The 23,635-nt window shown below is 40.5% G+C and overlaps 1 protein-coding gene across 3 annotated transcripts; it reads right to left on the bottom strand.

Annotated features, from left to right (window-relative positions):
• Window positions 1-1,897: 1,897 nt before the first annotated feature.
• Window positions 1,898-23,579, bottom strand: LOC128815668 (serine/threonine-protein phosphatase 4 regulatory subunit 1-like). 3 transcript variants are annotated; one of them, XM_053992567.1, is made up of 20 exons: window positions 23,423-23,579; window positions 23,283-23,327; window positions 18,643-18,775; window positions 18,210-18,316; window positions 17,464-17,606; window positions 16,777-16,923; window positions 15,085-15,192; window positions 13,885-13,950; window positions 13,113-13,271; window positions 12,466-12,659; window positions 11,701-12,134; window positions 10,783-11,015; window positions 10,115-10,207; window positions 9,437-9,622; window positions 8,997-9,158; window positions 8,304-8,404; window positions 7,103-7,223; window positions 6,476-6,610; window positions 5,659-5,800; window positions 1,898-4,940 (listed from the first exon to the last, which is right to left on the bottom strand). In XM_053992567.1, exons 1-20 carry the CDS (start codon window positions 23,427-23,429, stop codon window positions 4,786-4,788), a joined length of 2,871 nt encoding a protein of 956 aa, XP_053848542.1. In that variant the 5' UTR covers window positions 23,430-23,579; the 3' UTR covers window positions 1,898-4,785. The 3 variants fall into 3 exon arrangements, with proteins under 3 accessions (XP_053848542.1, XP_053848545.1, XP_053848544.1); XM_053992570.1 differs by lacking the exon at window positions 23,283-23,327 and having other exon boundaries at window positions 23,423-23,444; XM_053992569.1 differs by lacking the exons at window positions 23,283-23,327; window positions 23,423-23,579 and adding an exon at window positions 19,459-19,489.
• Window positions 23,580-23,635: the final 56 nt, after the last annotated feature.

The following is a 23,635-nucleotide window of genomic DNA, read 5'->3' as shown; positions in this document are numbered from 1 at the left end:
TTTATTTATCCTGTTTATTATGAGAGCCCAATTCAATCAATAAAAGCTGGAATTCAAACACATGCACACGTTTGAATTATGCATACAAACACTCATCAGGGGACAGAAGACAACTGCTATGGTCTAGATCATTCCTCTAACATATGGCAGCTCATAGGTAAGGGAGCTCATAGCCATGAATTTTTATACCTTGACTTCTGCTTGACCCCAGTGGTTGTTTGGCTACTGGAAACCAAATGAATTGAAATAGCATCAGAAATTCCATGGAAGAGGCTTGGCCAAGGGATCTCTGCATTTCTTATCCCAAGCCACTAGAACTGTATTTATGGCTTTCTGAGCTGACAGTTCCTTTATTAGCTCCTGTACACACAGGAATTCCAGAAAAACACCAGCAACCCACACCAGACAGTCATGTCAAGCAAATGCTGCAAACAGAACAGTGTACAGAGAACTGGAACCTAAAGGGAAACCAAAGCACAAACCTCAATTGCAGCCTGGCTTAGGCATCAAACCAACCTAAACAGGCTGCTGGAAGCAGAGTAGGAAATTAATAACTTTTGGCTCCCCTCTGCAAACCACCACCCTCCCTAAACCTTACTGGTCAGCAGATCCTCAGGCACAGCTCACTGCTGGCTTCTGCTTGCCTTTGAACACAGTTGGTGGTTACAACCCAACACTGCAAATTCAGAAAATGAAGGCAGAGATTGTGTGGACATGTTACAGACAGAGTACCTTTGGAATTGTGTGCCGCAGCTCATCTGCAGTTCCATTTCTCTCTGTCCTTTGCCATCTTCTCACTGCTCTTCCCTCTCCATCCTCTCCCTACCATGGATCCTTAGCAGCCATCCCTCATAAGCAATCATCCTCCCTGCTAATCACTCTTCTGAAAAAGCGGTTTCTGTTTTTCCTTACTGCTCTAAACTCTTGTGCCACAGCAGAGCTGTGCTGGTTTGCAGCACACGGAGGCATGGCCTGAGTGCTGGGGACTAAATCACAGCCCCTCTGCCCTCCTCATGAGTTTGACAGTGACAAAATTCCCTCCTCAATCTTATCTGGCCTAGAGTTATGTGAATTCCAGGAGTCTCTCTGAAATCCTGTTTTAATATTTCACAATTTATGCACAGAGTATTTTGGCTTTTCTATCAATACATTTCTGCTTGCTAACTCCCAGTTTGAATGCTGATTGTGTTTTGCATAAATTAACTAAATTGCAGCCCTTCTGTTTCATTGGTACTTTTTGTCTGCTTCCATCAGGAACAATGTCAGGGAGATTGCAAGCTGACTACAATTCTCTTTCCTAAGCAAGAGGAAAACATGTAAGAGCCCAATCAGCACCAGTTTCCTGATGGCTGTTGGGCTTTATAAGCTGTATTGTACTCTGGCATTTAACAATTTCTGTTCATTTGGTTCACTTTAAGAAGGGAATGTAACAATTGCCACAGTGTTCTGAGCCTCTGGTGTCTATTGATAAATATGGAACAGGTGTAAAAACAGTTTCTCTTTCTTTCTTCTTAAAAATTCCCTGAGCTAAAAAGTTGTTTGTGCAATGCCAAAGCAAGAACAGGTCTCTGCTCCCAAATTCCAACACTCAGCTTCCACAGGGAGATGTGCAGCAGAGTGGAGTTCACAGGTAAGACAAGACCTGCCCTGGTGTGAAGCTGCCAAGAACACAAAACTCTGCTCAGGTGCTGCCTGAGCCTGGAAGGCTCCATATCCCCACAGGTAGGGGAAGTTCCAGCAGCTGATGGCACATTTTGAAGATTCTTTTACTACACAGCATGAAGAATTCCATGTTCAGCCCTGGTCTGACAGCCAACAGTGCTTACACCTGGGACAGGTTTCATTAACCAAGAAATGCACTCACATCTCACCCATGACAAAAATCAGTTACCACAAGTTGGTTTATAAAACAGTCACAGGATTTATTGAGATAAATACAAATAGAAAGTTACATAGATTCTTTATTCTGACAAATGAATGACACTTCCAGAGTGTCCCACTTAACTGGTGGTGTAGTGACACAGCTGCCATGTGCTCATCCCACCAGGGCCACAAGTGAGGCTCAAACCTAAGCAACATGACCAACATGCTTTGGATCATTCCCTACAGCATCCCAGCAATATTGCACCAACTACTGTTACTGTCATGTTCCTTAGCTAGAAATGCTAAAAAGTGATATTCTTACTGCTGCTGTGAAAGTGGATGGACTACCTAAGTTCGCTCCACCTGGCTTTTTAAATACATATTTTTGCATAATTTAAACAACCCAGAGAACTGCACGTGAACACACTCATTGCATACATTTGTCTAGGACAAGACGTAAAGTGCAGCCTTTAGTCATGCTGAAATCATTTCTAGTTTAAAACTGAACCAAAAGGACAAACTTGCAGAGGGTAGATCTGGGTAACAGACCTGCACATTGTCTACAAAAAACCCACCCCAGAACTATGCTGGCCCCCATTAGGACATGCAACTGTGGAGGTTGTAACAGGAGGTTTTAAACGCTCGACTAAAATTGCCTCGTTCAAAACCAACCTGAATTTGGGAGCCAGAGAGGTAATAAAATATTGTTAAAAAGCAAAGAACTTTGTTCAGCCTTTTAGTGAACTTTTATAGCTGGTGACTTACCCTTTACACACATCCTAGTTAAAATCTCCCACTGAACACTAAACCAAACATGCTAAAACCTATGGAAGCCTGTGTTTTCCAGTGGATTATTGCAAGTCAAGGTAACTACTGAAGGTGATCTGACAAACAGCAACCTGGGTTGGGTTAACGTTCAAGGTATTTCATTTATATACAGTATATTTCAAACATACTTACATATACACACACTTAAAAAAATCTGTTCAGTGCTGAGAAATTTAATGAACTGATAATAAAAAACAGAAGTGAAACCTTGTCAGAAAGGCCTTAGAAAATCGGAACTGTTAGAAAATATCAGTATAATGCCAGCATTAGAAAAAGATATTAGAACTAGAAAAAATTAACTTGAGGGGTCTTTTTGTTAAGAAATTGCAATCATAAAAAGTCTGTACTGAAGAAGCTTTTGTTTTAAATTATAAAAAAAACTGTAAAAAATTAAATGTAGAATGTTGCAGAGTTGACACTGTTTGCTGCAATAGCAGTGGTGTATTTCTGCCTGCAACTTCCAAAGAGCATTTTGTGATCTTACAAGAAAACAATTTGCTACAAATACTGTACATATTATAATACATGACTGGTTAACTCATACAAAAGTGAGCCCTCCCAAAATACAGAACCCAGCTGAGGAACCTACTCACTGTATTGCCACATCCAAAACCAAGACAGGTATTTCTGTGAAAACCTTCCCCCATGTGAACTACTTACTATGGAACATGAAATAAGGGCAAGTATTTACACAGGTCTGCTGAGGAGAAAGGACTCTGCTCTCAGGAAGAAAGTAACTGTTATTACATGAAACCATTTCTTTAATTTAGTTTTTGAGCAGGACAAAGTTTCAATCCACAATAAAAAAAAAGACTATTTTTTTTTTCCAGGACCCACATTATTGCAGATTTGGGATCCAAAAGAAGACAGGGTCCAGCTGGAGTATAAGCTTTATAATTTTTCTGAGGCTACTCAATTTGACTAACACAATTCTGCTCTTTCTTCCAAGCCCCTGTTCCAACAGACAGGAGACTTCACCTTACATGTCTGACTTGGTGTTTGCCCCAGAGCTTGCCCTACAACCCACAGAGGCTCCAGAGCAAACTGTGGCACCACCTTTCCCCAGAACATTTCTGCACTGGGGTTTTGCAGAATTTAGAGCTCCTTTGTTTCTTAGGAAAAGCTGTTTGGGGTTTAACTACTGGGCAGGTTAAAAGGTGTTTGTTAAATGAGGTGTGCATGTAGAACAAACAGACTCAAGCCTGTATCTCTCTGTAATATCCTTGTACAGCTCCAGCTCCTGTTGCAGAATTGAATCTCTCAACTCAAGTGACCTTTGCCGGGGCAGAATGAGGAATTTTCCACATAGGAAATTCTCCAGTCTGCCTCCTCCTGGGAGAGGCAGCAGCAACAAAAACTGCCCTGCAAACACCTGTAAGGGCAGGCAGAAATGCTGCTATTATGATCTGTTAACACTGTAAGGGTATAGCTCAGAAGGAACAAACTAATAGAAATCTCACAATATACAAAGAATGTTGAGCTCTCTGTGCTTTGAAAAATATCACACAAAAATGACTGACCAATGCTTCATTCTAGCAGTGTAACTACTTTAAAAAATGAAATTATTTTTGAACTATTTCCATTGATACAGAATTAAGTTCTTCATAATTTTTTGTTACAATTCAAAACTATTCACATATATACATTTTTTTTTCAAATAAATGCAGTAGGTGGAACGGTACAAAGATAAAGTGAGGAAGGAACAGCTTCAGGAAAGTTTGCTATAATCAAATTTTAAGATTTAGCAACCTTTTTGAGCTTATAGCAAACTTGTACTAACAGAAATATTTTGTTAAAAAAATGAAATGTAAATTCCACTTATGCTTAAACAGAGTGTGGTGTAAGACTTTACATGAAGTGCAGGTGAGGTCAGAGTTATCAATTTATAAAGGGAAAACCAAAAGGAAGGAATTACTCACAGGAATCAAACACACTGCTGTAGATGAAACAAGGTCATGAAATGAAGACTGTAACATTTCTCAACACCCCCTCTCCTGCTCAACAAAACCCACCTTATCTGTCCTCATTACTCACACTAACAGAAACAAGGTGAAAAACCATCCTGCTGTTCAGCCTTCACTGCACAACAACCCCTTAGTTTTGTTTTTCAATGGTGATATTGTCCATGTTATCCTGTTTCAGTTTTATGGTGGCAAAGAAAGACACATCTTGATCTCTGTCAGACTGCAGAGCTAGAATGGTCTCTTCTGCAGCTTCTAGATGAGGATTGCCAACACTTTTAAAATAAGCTGGAATAAGGGGAGAAAAAAAGACAATTTTAATCAAATCCAAAGGAATAAACCCTAGAGCATATGTAGTGCAGAAATACAGAGAATGCCAAAACCATCTGGGGCAGCTTATCCAGCTTATAGTCCCCTTACAGAAACTACAGGAAACTAAGGAAGCTGACAGAGAAAGAGAAATATGCTGCTTCTGATTCATCTTATTAGGTACTTAAATACTTCTAAGATAAACTTTTTTGCTGAGCCCTAAATAGAAATGTATCAATGAGCAACAGGAAGCTGCTACTGTACAACGCATTCAAAACCCTTCTCCATACTTTATTCTAAAAAAAAAAAAAAAAGATAGGAGATTTCTGTGCTTCTTCCTCTGAACAATGAGAGGGCAGCACACGAATTAGGTCTGAGATACAGCAGAGTAACCCAGATTGGTGCTCAGGAGGAAGGCAGGATCCCGAAGGCAGAGCTGCGGTCCGCGGGGCCGCACTGCCCCCGTGTGGGGCCGCTCGGCACCTGCAGCGCCGGCCAGGGCAGCTCCAGCCCTCTCGGGATGAGCGTCCCACGTTCCGAGGCTGCAAAGCCACTCGAGTACTCGCAAATCTGAATTTAAATCCTAGATCACAGTGCGTGACTGTTTCACAGCCTTGCACCGACTGAGCTACAAGAGCTGTGCTGCCAGAGGAGAGCCCAAGGTGCTGGATCTTTCCAAGGAAATGAAGGACTACACCTTTCTCCAGCAATGTCTGCCTGAGAGCCTTGGCGAGCAGGACCCTGACGTTTGGCACAGGATCTGACGCAAGGCTGAGAAGGCTGGGGAGTAAGTGTTCAACAAACTGGTCCACAGGCATGCACTCCTCTTCTACTACAGCCTAAAAGACAAACACACAACAGAAAAAGCAAGACTTATGTTAAAAACACACTATTTGCCATTCCTTTCATTTCTTTCCACCTTGTCCTTGTTTTGCCCTGTTAAAAAAAGCTCTGAACAAGAACACCCCACCCTGTGTCTTACCATTTTGAATTTCAGCCAAAGATGGGCCAGGAAGAGCAGATGAATTTCTTTCAAGAATGTTTTAGGAAATGCTGCTCTCTTGCCTGTCATCACCCTTTTCCCTTTTAATGTTCAACCCTTGCTCCTCACTGCTACCCAAGTAAGCATTTTTGGTTTGGATGGGGTGAGGTGGCAATAAAGAGGGAAATAGTTGCTGGCATCCAGCACCCATTGATGGTGTGAAGAGCTCTTGTGAACCTTTAGCCTAGCATGGCCAAGGATTAAACAAATCTGTCTCTGTTTGGGACTTAACTCTTGGCTTTGCCACTGGGACAGCAGATAGTCCAAGGATCAGCTGTGGCAGCTGGAAGCACAGACCCAGCCAGGGATACAGCCTGGGGTGGGACAGCCAGATGCCAGCACTGAGACCACACTGACTCTGACCAAACCAAAAATAACCAAAAAAGTTGTGAGTCAGATTTCAGTTTTGCCCACATTGCTGCAAAGCCCCAAATTTAATGTACACATAGAAACAGAGAGAGAACATTCCAACCTGACAAATGAAGGCAAAGGCTTGTCTCCCAACCCACTTGGAGCAGTGGCGAAACCGCACTACGAGCTCATTGATGAAATTTAATCCCAGGGCATTGGCACTGTTTGCATAGAACTTCTGTAATATTGCTACAACCTGTGAGCCAAAGGAATGGGAAAAGGAGGGGAACAAAAAGAAGAAATGAAACGTCAGCTTCAGCCTTAAAAAGACATAATTTCATTTGAATTCTACAAGGGATACTGTATTCAATGTAGTCAGCTCTGCTTGTAGGCTTCATAACAAATTAAATTAAACTTTGGGGAAAGATCAGTAGCTGGTTCTTCTGTGTTTTGTTGTGGGTATTTTTTTCCCCAGAATGGGGGAAGGTTTTCCAAATCACATATACTGGCTTACATTTACTTCAAAGGATTTCTCATTCACATACAACCACAGAGAAAAAATTCAGTATCCGTGGCAGTCTGACAACTCCATATTTTATAAACTTTCCACTTCACTTTTTTCCATATTGATTCCTGTTTATCAAAACATCCCTATTCACCCTACTTGTCTGAAAAAACAGTGATTTCAGGTACCCTCTCCAGGAGCATTTTCCTGCTCTCCTGCCAGGAAGTGAACTAAATCCCCTACCAGTTTGAAGGAGATCCACCGAACTTCTGAAACTTTATCGGAGCACAGAGTTAGTGCAATGTGCCTTAAGTAGTCATAGACATCATTGGGATTGTAGAGCTCCAGGATCAGGATCAGCTGCCTGGAACACAAAGGAAACCATTACTGTACCAAGTGCAGCACCAGCCTGCTGCCATTCACCAGCTCTTACAGTGGGGAAGGAGCACCAAAGCACCAGGGTTACTACAGAGCCCTTGAGCAGTTTGTTCTTCTCTTCACTTTTGACAGGTACAAGCTTTAATCCATCAGGGAGGCCCAGAGAAACTGTGATCCAAACTACATGTACCAGTGTATCAACATTATCCAAAAGAATAACCAAAAGCTACAAACATAAACATGAGAAGCCTTTTTCAGCTTCAAAAAAATACCCTGTACATTCTTGCAAAGCAAACACTGAATATTTACCTCAGTGTAGAAATCTATATTTCAGAAAATAATTCCTATCACAGAACCACACAGAACTCACTCCAGCCACAGAACCAGCAGCCACACAGAGCCCAGGTAGTGGCAGCTCCCCACCAGGGCTCAGGGAGCTGCTGTGTAACTTCTGTACCACTGTGAGTTTGTTGTGCCAAACTACAAAGGGAGAGCAAGTCCTCAACAGCCCAAACACAGCAACAAAATAAACACAAAGACTTTATTTCTAAACTATGGCTACAGTGGTGCTGCAAATATCAACAGGGCTTGTAGAAAAAGAACTGTGGGATGCTAATCTACCTTTGTTATATACCCAGTCTTACAGAAAAAAAGCCCAACTTGTTTTTTAAAAACTGGTTTTTCTTTCCTACACATTAAAAAAAATTACTTTTTACATGTGTTTCACTAATTTTTGCAAGGGAGTCTCGAACTAATAAATTCTCACTGAATAGTATCTATCGGATTGTCATGTTTCATCAGCTGCAAGTGAACCAGATCTCCATTTTAGTAAAATCACAGGCACTTAAGTTTTAGTCACACATTACAGCACAACTTGTGAAAAATAAAAAAATAAAAAAAAAAACCCCAAACAACCTCAACTCCCCCCAAACAACCCTAACAGCCAGTGGCTTTTTCCTTCCTAAACTTTTAGCTTCTAATCAAGATGTGCTAACTTCTGAATGTAATTACTTATTTCCAAGTTAGTAATACAGGTTAAAAATCAGAAGTTAACAAAATTACATACTCTGCCAGCTCGTAACGAAACCTCCAGTTCCTGCTGTTATCAGTCACCACAAATTCTTGCAGCTGGTAAAGATACTCTCGCCTTTTGTCTGCATGAAGTAGCTAAAGGAAAAACATTACTGGTATAAAACTGATAAAACTTCAGACTTGCAGTTCTCTGGTGTGTCACTATTCACACCTATGTGCATTTTCCTACTTGAAAGCAAGTGACTAATGACAAGGTGCTTCCTAAAAACTGTGCAGTCAGCTGAGTGCCTGGACACACACAAGTGACATCCAAAGTGCAAGAAATCATCCCTTTAGCAACACCCAAAGCACCATCTCCAGGCATGACAGTGAGTAACCAAAAGCTGAGGATCTGTGTGTATTCCACAGCAGCCCACCAGGATCTGCTCTCTTCTCTCCCAGCCCCAAACACAAATTGCTACTGTGCCAATTTTCCCAGTTTACAACAGCCAGCAGCATTTACAACCACATTTACAAAGGGTTTTCAGCTTAGTATTTTGTTGGGATATGACAGAAAAGAGAAGTGAGGCACATTAAAAGAAGGAATAGAGGCACACACACAAAATGGTAGCATTGCAAAAAACTAAGCATTGATTAGATACTGAGACTTGCACAGCTCATTCAAGAACTCTTCATATAATGGAGTCAGAAAAAAAATTATGTTGAGAAATTTATTACATTTTCCTACCTTCAGAAAGTCATAGAGATGTTTGAGGACACCAATACGCACTTCATCCAGATCCTTCAAGAAGCCATTGAAAATTGGCACCAGATCAGCAGCTGTTAGCTGATCCCCCAGGATCACAGCCAGCTCATGGATGGAGAAAGCCAGAGTGCGCCGCACCTTCCACTGCAAACGGGCCAGCAAGGGAACTACATGAGGCACCATGACTACAATAAACAAGCTTTTGAACTAGCCCTGTGTGAGGATTGAGAGAGCAGGACAAACAGGGCTAGTAGAAAGTGTTAATCATATTTATGAAGTCTGATTTAAATCTGGAATTTTATATTTTTAGTGCACGTTTATTCCTCCATATGAAATTATGTGATCTTATAATTACAGTACAGACTAAAGAAAAAAATCTCCTCCTTAAAATTCTGATTTTTTTTAACAAAACTTTTTCTTACCTGTACATCTGAAGCTAGTGTCTCATAGGTGTCCTTGAGGCAGTGCCAGTTCTGCCTGCCCAGTGTCAGGGCCACCCCAGGCAGGCTGTAGGCACAGTGCTTGGCAATCTCAGTGTCAACAGTCTGGGCCCGAGCAGGGTCAGTCATGGACAGGTACTGGTCCAGTAAAGGCTGAGGGATGATGTCCTACAGACAGACACACTTCAATTTAAGAGCAGAAAGAAAATACAGCTGCTGTGCTACAGTTCTACCAATCAGCCAGCTCCAAAACACAAGACCCAAGACACCCCTTGTGTGTGTTACTCTCACCAAGGGTACATGACTCCAATGTCATTTATCCTCTCATTAGGACAGAGCAGTCAGCAAGGAAAAGTCATTATGGCTTTATCAACACCTTGCATCAACCAAGCTGAAAATTCCTTCTTTGCTGATGCCAAACAGTAAATCAGTGACAGAACAGGACAGTCAGTGCCTACCTTGGTTGGACAGGTTGCCTCTAAGGCACCAAAAAGGCAACAGAATGTTTCTAATTTTTTCATCTAAAAAAGGGTAGTCCTTGAATTCTGGAGCATTCCTTCACATTTGCAACTGATCCATTACAGAAGGTATCACTGCATTAAGGGTAAGATGAACTATATCCAGTACTCAACTAAATCCATTAAATGCCATTTTAATCACCTGTAATTTTGACTTGTCATCTTCAAATGGTGGATTATTTTCTTGCTCTTTCCTCAAAAAGACACTGGTTCCTCTGTGTTGTTCCTCTGAGTCCTGTAAAAAAGGTACCAGGTAGTGAAATGAAGGAGACTTGGTGCTGCTTGGGCTATTTCAAAGCATCACAGTACAGAACAACAGAGCTCAGATTCAGAACAGCCCTGCACAGGGCAGAGCTTTGCACAGGCAAAGCCTTGTTCAATATGTTTATGCAAGTACAAAAAGACAACAGTTGCACACTGAGGCAAACAGACTGTAGCAACAACAAGGGCAGCAGTAGTTAAGATTTACTTCTAAAGAAAGGAATCTAACAGCACAAACCCAACATTCATACACATTTTGGACAGTTACTTTTAAATAGTTTTTATTCTTGAAATTAACTTAAATTATATTCAACAAAATTTAATCAGGAAAAAAATCATACAAGACTACTCCAAACTTTAACTCCTGGGTCATTTGGGTGCAAACAGAAGTGATAACCCTTAATGGCTTTTCTTTTGTTAATTAGAGTAAGTAGAATATGATAGCTGTGGTCTAGTAATGTTCACAGGCTTTGGATCAAAAGTGGATCAGTTATGCCAGGGACTATGGAACCCCACACAGCTCAGACATGGAGCACAACGTGTACTTACTGTGCTTTTCAGCACACTGGTGCTTGACTGGTCACTGATGTCATCCTGGGAGGCAGGGGATGAAAGAGTGTTCCCCTGCACCTGGTTGCAGGCAGCATCTGAAATTGTTGTTTCATCCAAAATCATTTTGTTCTGAAGATTGTCACCACTTTCTTCCATTTTTTTGGCTTCACAGTCACCAACAGAATCAAACTGAGCAGCTCTGAGAGCAGCAGACAACACTTGGACCTGAGCTGTATAAAGCAAAAGATGGTTATTTAGTCTCCTCTCTTTATTTAAAGGCAGTAAACTTGTAATTAACTCATCTGAAAAGATAAAAGGTAGCCCAGTATGAGCTGCACAAAAAGGCTGTATTAGCAAACATTTGCTCTTGGAAAGAAAAGGTGTTTTACTGCAGAGCACTTGAGACTTGGTGAAACAAGAAACTGAGCTGACTATGGATGACAAGAAGGATTTGGCCCATGAAGCACAGATCCCACTATCAGGCAAATATCCTTTCAATGCTTTTGATAAAGGGCCTGTTTCAGGTGGGTAAGGAGGAAGAACTTGAAATTAGGGCCATTCTCAGTCAGCCAATATTAGATTAATTCAGCTTGTAACAGGTAGCACTGTCACTAAAGCCACAGTACCTACAACACCCAAAACCTGTTAAAACTGTCTTTAACAAGCTGTTTTCCCTTTTGTAGTTAGACCAATTTATTTTTCATGCAAACAGAAGCCAGGACATTTCCCCAGCTTCTCTAGAAATAACTTAGGTCTTATGAAAAAAGCTGTTGCATAACCTTCTACTATAATTTACTACTCAAGGTAGGTTCATCACCCTATGAAGACCAAGCTAATTAAAATGCAGCCAAGTGTTTAGTAAAGGCCAGAAAACCTGCTCAGAGAGAACACAATTTTACTGTCACAGAGTCTCACCTTGAACATCTGGATCATCTATGTGCTCCTGTAAGCTTTCTAGAACCTTTTTTATTTCACTGCTAGCAACACAGTTATTACATGGCACAGAGCAGGCATCGTTGTGCTTCTCAGCCTTGAACTGCAGCAGCTCCAGGTCCTGACTTATGTCGGGCAGAGGAGGGCGCCAGTACAGGAATGTGTTAAACACGTCCTCGGCAGACGGCAGCCCCGAGCTCAGCCCCGGAAAACTGCTCTCCTTCGTGCCTTTAGAGGCACCAGCAGCAGTTTTGTCACCCTGACACAAGCCAGACACATCTTCTCCAGGGCTGGCACAACAATCTGCACTTTCTTCCCAGGAATTTTTATTTAGGTCCTCAGAGAGCTTTGTACGAACTTCTGCTGAAGCCTCCTCAGTCGATGATTCCGGTTTGATTTCCATTGGTTGTTCTGAGCTAGAAGTAAAGTTATTGAAAGTAAACTTTAAGTACTCTGTAACAAGAGATTTTCAGTGAAATACTTCATAAAAGACAGTAGCAACAACAGAAGCTTTTCTCTAAAGACAGAATTTGTTACCACTATGCTTTACTTCACCAGTTTTCCCTTTGCCCTCCTGTGTAGCCAAAGTGAATTTTTCAATAATGTGGTTACACTCAAATGTGTGATCTCACTCTTCAAGACTTTTTCTGGAACTACATTCTCAAATTGAAATTTTTAGCCTTGATGAGCAACAAAATCCCCTTTTTTTAACTCCTTCCACTACATCACACCTTTCCCAGGATTTACCTGGGCAATGCAGCATTTGCACTGGAAGACATCACAGTGATATTGTTGCTTGGCTGACAGGAATTGGAATTCACATCTTGTGCTGGGGGTCGGATACTCAGTGTCCCATCTTCTCGAATGTAAAGACCAGCACTTGAAGGGTTTGCAAAGGTAGAAATAAATGGGCCAAGAGACTGAAAAGCAGCCTGACGGACCTGTGGTGGTGTAAGAGCAACAGTCAGGCTTCATGCAACTCTCAGAGTTTAAAAATCTAAATTTGGTGCAATTTTCAGTAAGAACCAAGTGGTTCTTAATGTAACAGCTTCATTTATATAACCAATTACCAAATAAGCCACTTAAGCAAAGGGTGATACACCTAAGCATATATCTACAATCACTGTACAGAAATTTTCTGAAAGTTATAAATTTGAAGGACATTGCTTACTTCAACTCATCTATTTAACACAAGCAAACTTTTCTCAGAAGAGTATTTACATTTATAAGGTGCTGAGAGAGAGGAAACATAAGAAACTCTCTCATTATAGATTAGTTTTTAGCACATTAAGCTCTGATCTCAGCAAATGCACTTCAGAGCACTACTAAACTTGCCCATTATTTGTTTAGGATCTGCCTGGGAGGAGGCATCCATTCCAGAGGGAGTTACTCACCCATCTGCAGGTGTCACTGATCAGGCTGATGAACAGTGGGGACAGTTTGCTCCTGCGAACTTCTGGGGATGTGGTGTAAGACACTGCCATAAAGCATTCAGCACAAGCCTTCCTCATTCCCCACACACTATCAGAACACAGCTCAAAGAACTTGGGAATCTGCCAACAATAAGCCAATCCAAAAGCCAATCCAAAACTAATTAAAGACTAAACAAAGACTGCAACAATATCAAAGTATTTGTTTGAAAACTGGAGACAATGACAACTCAGAGAATAAAATAAGTAAAGAACAGAAGAAATAGGGACAGGTTAAATGCATACACTAATTAAAGGAATTGGAAAAAACCCATCTGTCTCTCACTTACTCCATCAGGAATGTGTGTACAACTATTTGCAGTAAGAAAGAATATAAAGAATTATTAATGGCCTATTTTCCCCGAAATCATAATTGAATTGATGATCATCTAGTTCAGGGAAAAATAAAAGTGGTAATTCTATAATGTGTGAGTATATGCAAGTGTATGTGTATATATAGATATACACACATATATATGCTGTCAATTACATTGTTAAACGTGTTTTGCAAAGCAAGAACTTTGCATTTCTCTTAATTCCCAGTTTTGCTGTGTAATTGCAAGCACAGCCTTAGCCAAATCAATTAAAAAATGCATGCACACTGATTAATTTGTAGAGAAGACAATAAAGAAACTCATTATTAAAGTTTCTGAACTGAAAAATACAGGTCTTGCAAATTGATTTGGTTTTTACATACCAGCAGTCTTTCAGTGGCTTCTTGCCCAACTGCATTACAAATGTCACCAAAATTAGCTGCACAAATCTAAGAAATAAAAAGTCATTAATAACACTGCATCCCTTTCAAGGGCATTAGTTTGATTATCAACTCCACCATGCATTATTTATCCCATCAAACAACTGCACATGTTTTGACTCTTCCAATTTCAGGCCTGTAACTGCATCATGTAATATTAACTCATCCAAACAAAGACTCTTTGGAGCAAGTGTCCATACTCCACATGCCTCTGGGATCAATAGTAATGGAGGTTTCTGCATGAGGAGCATCATCTGCTCCAGTAACCACCAGAAGGGACAATAAGCCCACATGAAAGTTTAAATCACTTTGAGCAACAGCTGTCAAACCCAAAGCAGGCCAGAACATGATACCAGGGTCAGGACTTAGGTGTACTGACAGCACTACCCTGGCTCAAGGTGGCTTAAGTGCTTTGCTGAAGCAAAGTTTAATCAAGGTCTCAAGTTCGTGCCATTTACAGGCCATTACAGAAGCTCTAATAAAGGGAAAAGGGACATCCCCTCAAGCTGGAAAAAGGTGTTGGCAAAATCTGAAATCATTTAAGATAGAGCTGTGTTAATACATATTTTAGTCACTCTCTGTGCTTATTTAGAAGGCAATAAAAGCAGCTCAAATTCCAGCAAGTGCAGCTTATGTTGCAGACCAAGCTGAAGCTTGGCATGACCCTTAAGTCTAAACAAGTATTTTAATACTTCTTATGCTACAAGCTTCCTTTTGTACTCAAACATGAATTCAAGTAAGTCTTACACTTTGGGGATTTCTTCTTTCAATAATAACAGATTTCTTTTTAAAGAAAGGATGTCTCAAATATCTATTACTTTTGAATTTTGAAATAAGATGCTAGAAATTATAATAGTTGCTGCCATCCTATAACCAAGCACAGCAGCTTACAAAAAAGCATTGTGCAAAACTATTAAATGTGCAAGACCAGTTTAACTATGGGACTTAACCTACTGGCCAAAGTCTATTAGCTGTTTCTTTACTGAACCACAGAAACTAGAACCATGTCAATAAGTCAAAACTTCTCTTCCAGATGCTTTAAAAGTCCATCAGCTAGAGTTATGACTAAATTATGCAGGAAGGCATTTGAACAGCAGTGTACAAATTCATTTTCAGGGGGTTTAGGGTTGAACACACACCAACCTTTCGGACTTGAAACAATTTCCCATCACTGCACAGTTCACAGAAACGAGGAAGCAGCATGTGCTCAACTGTTGCTCTGCTCAACATAGAAGCCATTTTACAGATTATCTGAAAATCAGGAAAGGAATATGTGTAAGGAGAAGAAAATTATAAAGCTTTTAAGCACAGCCAAATATTCCTCCTAAAAATAACCTCAGAGAGCAAGACCGTGATTACAATCAAACAGATGAAACTGCTACACATTATTTGTATTTCCATACACCTGTTTTATGTAAAGCACAAACACAGCTTTACTTAAAATCACTCTATGCCAGAACATAACATTTCTGCATTTAATTCCTTGTCTTTTTTATCTGGTTAAATAGACTTTTACTAATAGATTTGTTTTCAAGGTGTTTGCAATGTGGCAAACACAGGCATTTTGTATAGAGAAGACAAAAGTTCCATTGCACTAAGGATCTTATAAAAACCACACTCTTTAAGCATATTAGAAATATCCCAGGTTTCAGCATGCAAGTACAACATTGGTCTTTAACAGCTCAGGTACTTAAAAACATTCACAGTCCCAGCCCTGTAGGCTCAGATACCACAATAAAATAGAAGTTTGCCATACAGCGGGAGATAAAAAAAGGGAGTGCAAGAAAAATGAGTTATTTATGTGAGCCACTGCACACTTCACAGGAATGATGCCCAGGAATTTTAGGAGTTAGCAGTGTATAATTAAAGGAAGTTAGTAACACACTCATTAATTGAGCTTTCTCTGAGGAACCATCAATTTCCACTACCAGCACAAACCATGTTTCTGCTGTGAAAATCATGTGTTTTGGGTTGGGTGTTTCTTTTCAGCTCCCACTTTCTGGGAGAAGTTGCTGTAATTCTTGTATTTGCAAGGGGCTCTCATGCGCCAGGGGTTTAATGCTTACACAAACATCATCAGATTACAGTCCTCATCTTTCTGTTTTTATTTTCAAAAAATATTCAAGCATTCTATCTTCACAAAAAATAAGCTTTATTTCTTTATAGGAATAAATGCTTATCTTTGTAATAGAATGCTAAATTACAACTAAGGAAGAGACCATTCAAGGACTCTCCTACAAATTTTCAAACTCCTAAAAGGCAGCTGGTGGTCAGATGTCATCCTGGAAAATTGCCTAAGCAATTCCCAACTCCCAAACAAGGAAGAGGAAAATCTAGCTGGTAAAATATTTTACAGGTCAAGTGTCAGATATCCATGTTGAAATGTAATTACACACCAGCACTTTTCTGTGGAGTCAACTGATTTCTTGAAAGTCACCAGGCAATGTTTTTTTCAAAACACTTCAGAACAGAGATCAGGTCATATTTCTACAACATTACTGTGAAACCTGGTAAAGCAAATGTAAAGAACACTCTGGGGAATGTAACAATCCTAACAAGAATTTTAAAAAAGGCTGCCAAGGACCAATTGTATTTTAAAGCTATTCAGCTACTATTTTGACATAATTTAGGATCCTGAAGCATAAAGATGGTCTCTTTTAAAATCTGGTATTTTCAAAAATTCAGAATAAAAATTAAAGACTTGTTTTGTTAAAGTAAAAATCCAAATATCTTACTGAATAAACACAAAAAGTTTGATGGCTTACTTTATTTAATGTCAGTTCTATTCCTGGGCCTCATCTTAATCACCACTATAAATTAATGTTATCAACTTACATTGACAGCTTCCACCTTATACTCATCATCACTGTCAGGAGCAGAGAGGTCCAGCAGAATTGGACACACCTTATTTTCAATGTCACTCTGAGCCACAAGATCTTGTTCCAGCAGTATCAGCAGTGCTTCCTGGCCTGCCTTTCTGACCTATAAACAAACACATAAAACCAGTTTGTCACTATAAAAACATTTACAGATACAAGAACCACAAATTTACATTGTGATCACATTTACAGATACAAGAACCACAAAACCCTCTATCCTTTGAATGGACATACAGGTACAAGCTAAAAAAAGCAAACCCAGGAAAAAAAAGTCTTTGTTTTATTATCATAAGGAATTAGCAGCAAATACTAAAGTTTAATATAATCATTAGATGACATTTCATCACATTTTGAAAATAAGACAAAAAATGAATTAGAAGACAGAGTTTTCAAGTCATGACTCCTGTAACAGATTGCTTATCTGCTAAGGGAAGTATTAAAAACAAAACCCAAAAAAAAAAAAAAAAAAAAAGAAATCAGACGTCCCTAGAGGAATGTGCTGAAACCAATAAACACAGAGCACTACATAAAAGCCAGATATCAACTAACATGGAATTTCCTTGTATCTCTTCCTCATGCCTTAATTTTACTGAACCACACAGAATTTTCCAAGGATTCAACTCCTGTTGTCTGCATTTCCTACCTGATTGTTAACATCTGTGAGGTACCTCACTACTATGGGCATAAGGTATTCAAAAAATGCTGTTGGGAATTTTGGTCGACTTTCTTGCAGAAAGATGGCAATAGGAGGTATCTGCTCCATCAGCTCTGTGCGAACAGTTGGCTCTGGAAATAAAAGTCAGATTACATTAGTAAATATGAAATGAAGATCAGGTACCTTAAGAAAAAAAAGTGGCTTTTTTCTTTATGTTTTCACAACAGAGGAAAATTAAAATAACCAAAACATAGAAATAGCATCACTGAGATTGCCTGTTCTTAAAGGAAAGCTGAATAAAACAGAATAGCCTTACATACATCATCACAGTTCAGAGACTTGGGATCAGTTCCCAAATCAATCCAATAAAATGAGATCACAAGCTGGAAAATCCAGTCACCATGAATGTATGCACAAGAACTAATAAAATACACAACTCCTCTGTGCCACTTACACCAGATATAATAAATCAAATGTAACAGATTTCTTGAAAATTGTTGCTTCAGGCCCTATACTAAGAATAGGCCTTTCATTTAACATTTACCATACAAAATATTTCAAAAGCAAAAGATAAAAATGAATCTGTTTTCATTGACAGATCTTCCTGCTAGATGATTCAGCTTCCTTAGTTCATTCATTGCCTTCTCAAAATCGGAAGTCAGCACTTCCTATGTTGCAATTTATGTAAAATAACTTCCACAAATTAAAAAACAAACAAAAGCAAACTTTCAAACCTGCATCTTCAGAGAGCCTGACCACTATTTCCATTACAGTCAGAAAGTCTTCTTCATTGTTACTGAAATCTCGAAAGACATCCAGGAGACCCCTGGCAATAATTTGCCTGTGGAGTGAACACAATAATTGCCTTAATATCCAGTGACACTTAGATGGGATGCAAGGGGAACTTATCAAATATAAATGGCACCATAAAACAGATCAAGCTGTTCTCTGAACATCCCACATACCAACAAAATAAAGATGGAATAGAGAGATCTTATTTGATAACCAAGACTAAAAATCTCTTTTCATGGAAGTGTTTTACAAGCTATTCAAGTAGAAATAACATCAGGCATGTATTTGGGAGAATAATGAAAGACACAGCAACATTTTAACATGGACAGTGCACTCAGACTCAGGTACCACCAAGTGTGCCTGCTGTGCCCTTACCTGTTAAATACATTATCACTGAAGGCATATTTCTCTAGACGAGCCAGTGGAGTTAAATTATCCTGTCCAGGAATATCCAAGAATGCTGTTATCCTCATGCTATCACAGTCTGGTCCATAATCTTCAAAGCCAACTTGAAAGACATGAAAAGTAACCCAAAAAAAAAAAAAAAATTCCAAGAGTCAGCAAGAGATGTTACAATTAAAATACAACAAATCAGTAACTATTTCTTTAAAAGAAAAGTAAATGCACATCACTGGAAACAGCTTACAAAATCATCTTAAATTGTGTCTAATGAAGTTGAGTACAACACTTGCATACAGACTTGTAAATTCAAGCCTTAAAATTTAACTTGACTGTCAAAATCCTTGGCTTTAAACACTTTACTTTGCCCTTTCAGTGGAGGATCCACATGCATTGAGTTAAGAGGGCTCAGCTGACACAATTGCACATCACAAACCGACCCACACATTCAAAAGAAAAGTCAGTCGCATTAGAAGAAACTGTAATTTTAACAATCATAGCAAATTTCAATCTGTCTTGCTTTAAACCAGCAAATTCTTATGTCTGTTTCAAAGTTCCTGAGGTACGTTTTTCTCACTGTAGTTACTGGGTCCCACGTACCTAAATCAAACAGACTTTGGGTAAAAAACTTCAATTTCACGGTACTTGTGAACATGCTGGGAACTCCCTGCTGCACCTATCAGCTATGGACTTTTTTCTGTGTGAGCCCACTCTTCTCTGAATCTTTTTTGTATTTGCAGCTTCAGATTTTTACCCAAATATTACTACAGCAACTGTTACAATTTGCCTTACCAAGTCTGACAGTCACCATCACAGACCACAGGCAGGAAAAGGACTGTGAAAAGGAAAGGGAATGGGAGAACTTTGTTGTCAAACCTATTTTAATCCTTCACCCCTACAACCATGTGAAATAATGTGTCTGCAATGCAAATCTTTCACATTAATGCTCTTATTGGATACAGGAGCTCCACAGAAAGAGTTGCACTGGAGTAGTTAATATTGCTGCTCTGGGCTTACGACTGTCCCAAGCACTCCTAGAGCCAGGCACATTTCTTTCACACAAATAGAGCAACTGGGATCACACTTAAGTAAATGCAAAATCTGCCAACACAGCTTCTCAAATGCATGAAGTATTTCACAAACCAGCATGTGTGCTGACAGTGACAACCACTGAAGACAAGAAGCCACTTCTTTGGTCTAAACTCCATTAATACCCATTATAAATCACTTTATATGTTTAAAAACCCTCTGTTCCAAGCCTCAGTTTTTTTCCAACACTTCCTATGTAAAACTCTGCTTTCCAATTATTCAGCAGAAGTCAAAACACTCCCAGAAATGCAGCTCAGTAAAAGAGGAAGTCATCTGGACATACTTGTAGAAAAATGCTGTATCTGGGTCTTCAGGGGAAAAAAAAGCAGATTGGTTTAAGGTCTTCAAGGAACCCCAGGTGAGTTAAAATATTACAGAAGTTCCAAATTCTGCCTTTCTCACAGACAACATGCTCAACAAGTTCAATAGACTTCAAACAAACAGAACTGTGGGATTAGATTAAATGTTGACATTTCAAATGTGCACACAGATACCACAAGTGAACCTGCAGCCACACAATAGGAAACAGATGCTAATTATTCCCAGCTTTTTAGAATGATGACATGCTGCACTGACACTCTTATTTCCCCTCTACTGGCCATTATTATTTCTCATGCCTGCTCCTTACAGAAGGGTCTGTCGGGTTCAGAACATTTTTCTGCACAAGTGTAAACAATTTACAGAGCCCAGGTCTGTCTGGGATAAATCTGCTCCAGGACTTCCCCCCAGTCTGAAGAGGGAACATCCAGATTTGCTGCTTCAGAAGAAACTTCCTGTGTCCCTGACAGCTCAGGGGAAGTTACACAATGTCTGTAGGATTGCAGATTTCCCTTCTGAGGTTGCAACAAACACTGGCCATCCTTATGTCTATGCAATTATAGTGTATATATTTGAAATTCCACACAGACCAGACACTTAGTAGCTGATTTTTGAGGTTAGTCACCTGTTACACAAAGACAGACTGATTAGAATCAATATACTTGTCATTAGCTTTACCTAGTTCCCACCTGTCCTTAATTAGAATCACTAACAATTAAAGCTATTAGTTCACGTCAAACAGTTCAGAATTCCTACCAATTCAAAAAACAATGAAATAAATCCCAGTTCTAACTTTGACTACAATACCACACCTGGGACTAATTTTGTAAACATGATGTACATGTTTAATTTTGCTGCATGGAGTAGCTCCATTATTCATTTAAAGTACTTAAGCACACACCAGTGCTTCCAAGAGCAGAGAGAAAACAGAGCATCACTACTTATGCTCAGGACTGAGAGTTAAATACTTGAAATTTTTTCCATACACTCTCACTACACATAAGTAAGGAATAATCATGGCAGAATCCATTTTGTCTTCTCTCAAAAATATGGTTTTCTTTTTCCATAAAATAGGACACCACAGGTACTCACATGTTTCAGAATACACCAAGTACTATAAAGTAAATCCCAAATACTGAACTAGTATCTCTTATCTAATGTTCCTTCACATGTACATCTATTATTCAATATTTTTCCCTCTAACTAGATCAAGCAAGTGAGCTTGAAATCTGCTCACCTATAAACAGAAATAAATGTGACAGTATTCACAGCTGAACTCGAGTTCACTGTGCTTAAAAGCTGCTCAGAGGTGTGAGAAACTCAGGGTCACAGGACCTAGTGGAGCAATTCAATGTCATCACCCAGTGTCACTATTCAGATTTCACAGCACAGCAACCAGCACAATGGTTTAATCAGCACCAGAAGGTCATTTTCCCTCCTGGTGTTTGTAGAAGGAAAAACAAATTATTTAAATATTTTCTTATTAATTACACAAAGGGCATAAATAAGCTAATTCTTTCTTCCAGATGACCCATTATCTTATGAAAAACAACTTTTAACCTGCACTTGAATTTAGCTAGATTTTACTACAGCTTTTTCCCACATTCAGAATAAGTCCCTAGACTTCCTGTTTCAACACAATTCAGTGTGCATGATACTATTTCACCAATTTACTTAAGCAAGAAAGAATCCAGTTCCAGTGATTTGTTTCACTGAGGCTTTCCTAAAACACATCCTGAACCCTTTGTTAGCCTAGTCTCTGGACAATAGTATCTTAGTCATGGGACACCTGAACTCTGCTACAACAGAGAGCTTTTGAGTCCATAATTCTAAAGGTAATGCCAAATTAATTAACATATTCAAAGAATATTTTTAAATCACATAAATCGATTTTTATAAAGCTCTAAAAGGTACACTTATTTACATGCTCATCCTGGAATGGAAAACTTCTTTTATGAACTGCCACTTATGGCACAACTGCCTTTATCTGGAAATTTTTAGTCTTGCGACTAAACAGTCTTACGTGTTTTGCCTTACAAGCATCAAGCTTCCAATCAACTTAGCAGACAAATCTGTTACAGTCTAAACAGAACAGCCAAGGAGTGAACACTAACAGACAACAAACACTTCCAGGGAAGGTCCAAGGCCAAAACCCATAAGAAAACTACTTTGAAGTTTGCATTTATGTCTGCTTCTTGCACTTTACACACTGCTTCCTACTAGGGAAAAGCAGAAACCTCAAAGACTGAGGGCAACAACCAACAGAATTCCACAGAGCCAGCTCCTCCCACAGAGGCAACCCCTGCACATCTTCCAAACGAAACACTTTAGATCCCAGCTGTATTCCAACATTTCCCCTGGTGTTCCTGAAGACCACCTTTCTCCTAAATCAGCTTTCTCATGCTCAGCTGGGAAGGTGGGTGGGATGGGTCCACCTGTTTCACATTTCCAAGTGGTATCAAACAATAAAAGTCTTGTGAGAAATACAAGCAACATCTTTCTTTTTTAATAGAAAAGTCAATCCAGCATCCAACGTGTCAAGGAAGCCACCCCACAGAGAGCTGCTTTCCAAGGCAGCAGAAGTTCATATCACTGCAAGTCAAAGCTTTATCTCCTGAAGTCACAGCGCTTACCAGGCTGGTTCACGTCTGACAGGTGTCCAGCTCTTCTGGAACACAGCCCTGGACTACACCGGCGTGCGATGGAGCCGTTCCCTGCTCTGAGACCGGGGCACGGTACTCAACCCAACCCCACCGGTCAGTGCGATCCAACCGGAGCACACACGGAGATGCTCCCTTCATCCCGCAGCGCACTCGCAGCACATCCCCGGGATGCAAGAGCAGCGGAAAACGCGTCCTCACAGCCTCTACAGCTCTAGAAAGTCTCACCGCAGCTGAGCAATCCCTGGGCTAAGTTATTCTAAATGCCCACCGACAACAGGAGCGGGGCTGATCCCCTCGTCCCCCCGTGCGCCTTTCCCAGGCTCGGGGGCTGCTGGAGCTGCTGTTTACGCCGAGCCCAGCGGCCACTGGAACCAGCGGGGATGGTCCCAACGCCCCGGGACCCTTCACCTGCCAGAACTGCCTCAAAATCCTCCCCTCGCCCTCACCGGGGTGAAAACGCGGAGAGGGAAAGTGGGCGACAGGAGGACCCCGGGGTGGGAGCGCGGGCCTGAACAGGGAGCGGAAAAATAAAAAACAGTTACTCACAATCATCTAAGTCATCCTGCAAATCCACAAAATACAAAGGGATCCCTACGAACAAAAAACAGAAGAGAGATACCAAGGGGTTGGTTTCGGAGGGACGGTGGCAGCCCCGGCTGAGCCGCCCGCCCGCCGGCCCCACTTACCGGCCATCTTGGAATGGACATGGGCGAGGAGGAGGAGCGGGAGGGCACAGGGAGGAGCCGCGGGTGCTTCCTGTCGCCGGGTCAGCCCCGAAACGCCACCGGGTGAAGGAGCAGCGGCTGCCGCGGGTCGAGTGGCCCCTCAGCACCCGAGGGGGACAACAGCGAGCGGGGGGCACGGGCGGGGACTCCGGCGGCCGCCCAAGATGGCGGCGC

The sequence above is a fragment of the Vidua macroura genome, chromosome 17, assembly GCF_024509145.1.
Source record: "Vidua macroura isolate BioBank_ID:100142 chromosome 17, ASM2450914v1, whole genome shotgun sequence".
In the NCBI taxonomy this organism is placed as follows: Eukaryota; Metazoa; Chordata; class Aves; order Passeriformes; family Viduidae; genus Vidua; species Vidua macroura.
This window is presented reverse-complemented; position numbering and strand designations above follow the sequence as displayed.

Bases quoted from the DNA above. Each gene is read 5' to 3' on its own strand.
- LOC128815668 (XM_053992567.1), bottom strand. The intron at 17,607-18,209 runs GTTTGAAAGTTT...TTTTATTTCCAG, and splicing joins CAGGCTCTCTGAAGATGCAG to AGCCAACTGTTCGCACAGAG. The intron at 9,159-9,436 runs GTAAGAAAAAGT...GCCCGTTTGCAG, and splicing joins CACTAGCTTCAGATGTACAG to TGGAAGGTGCGGCGCACTCT.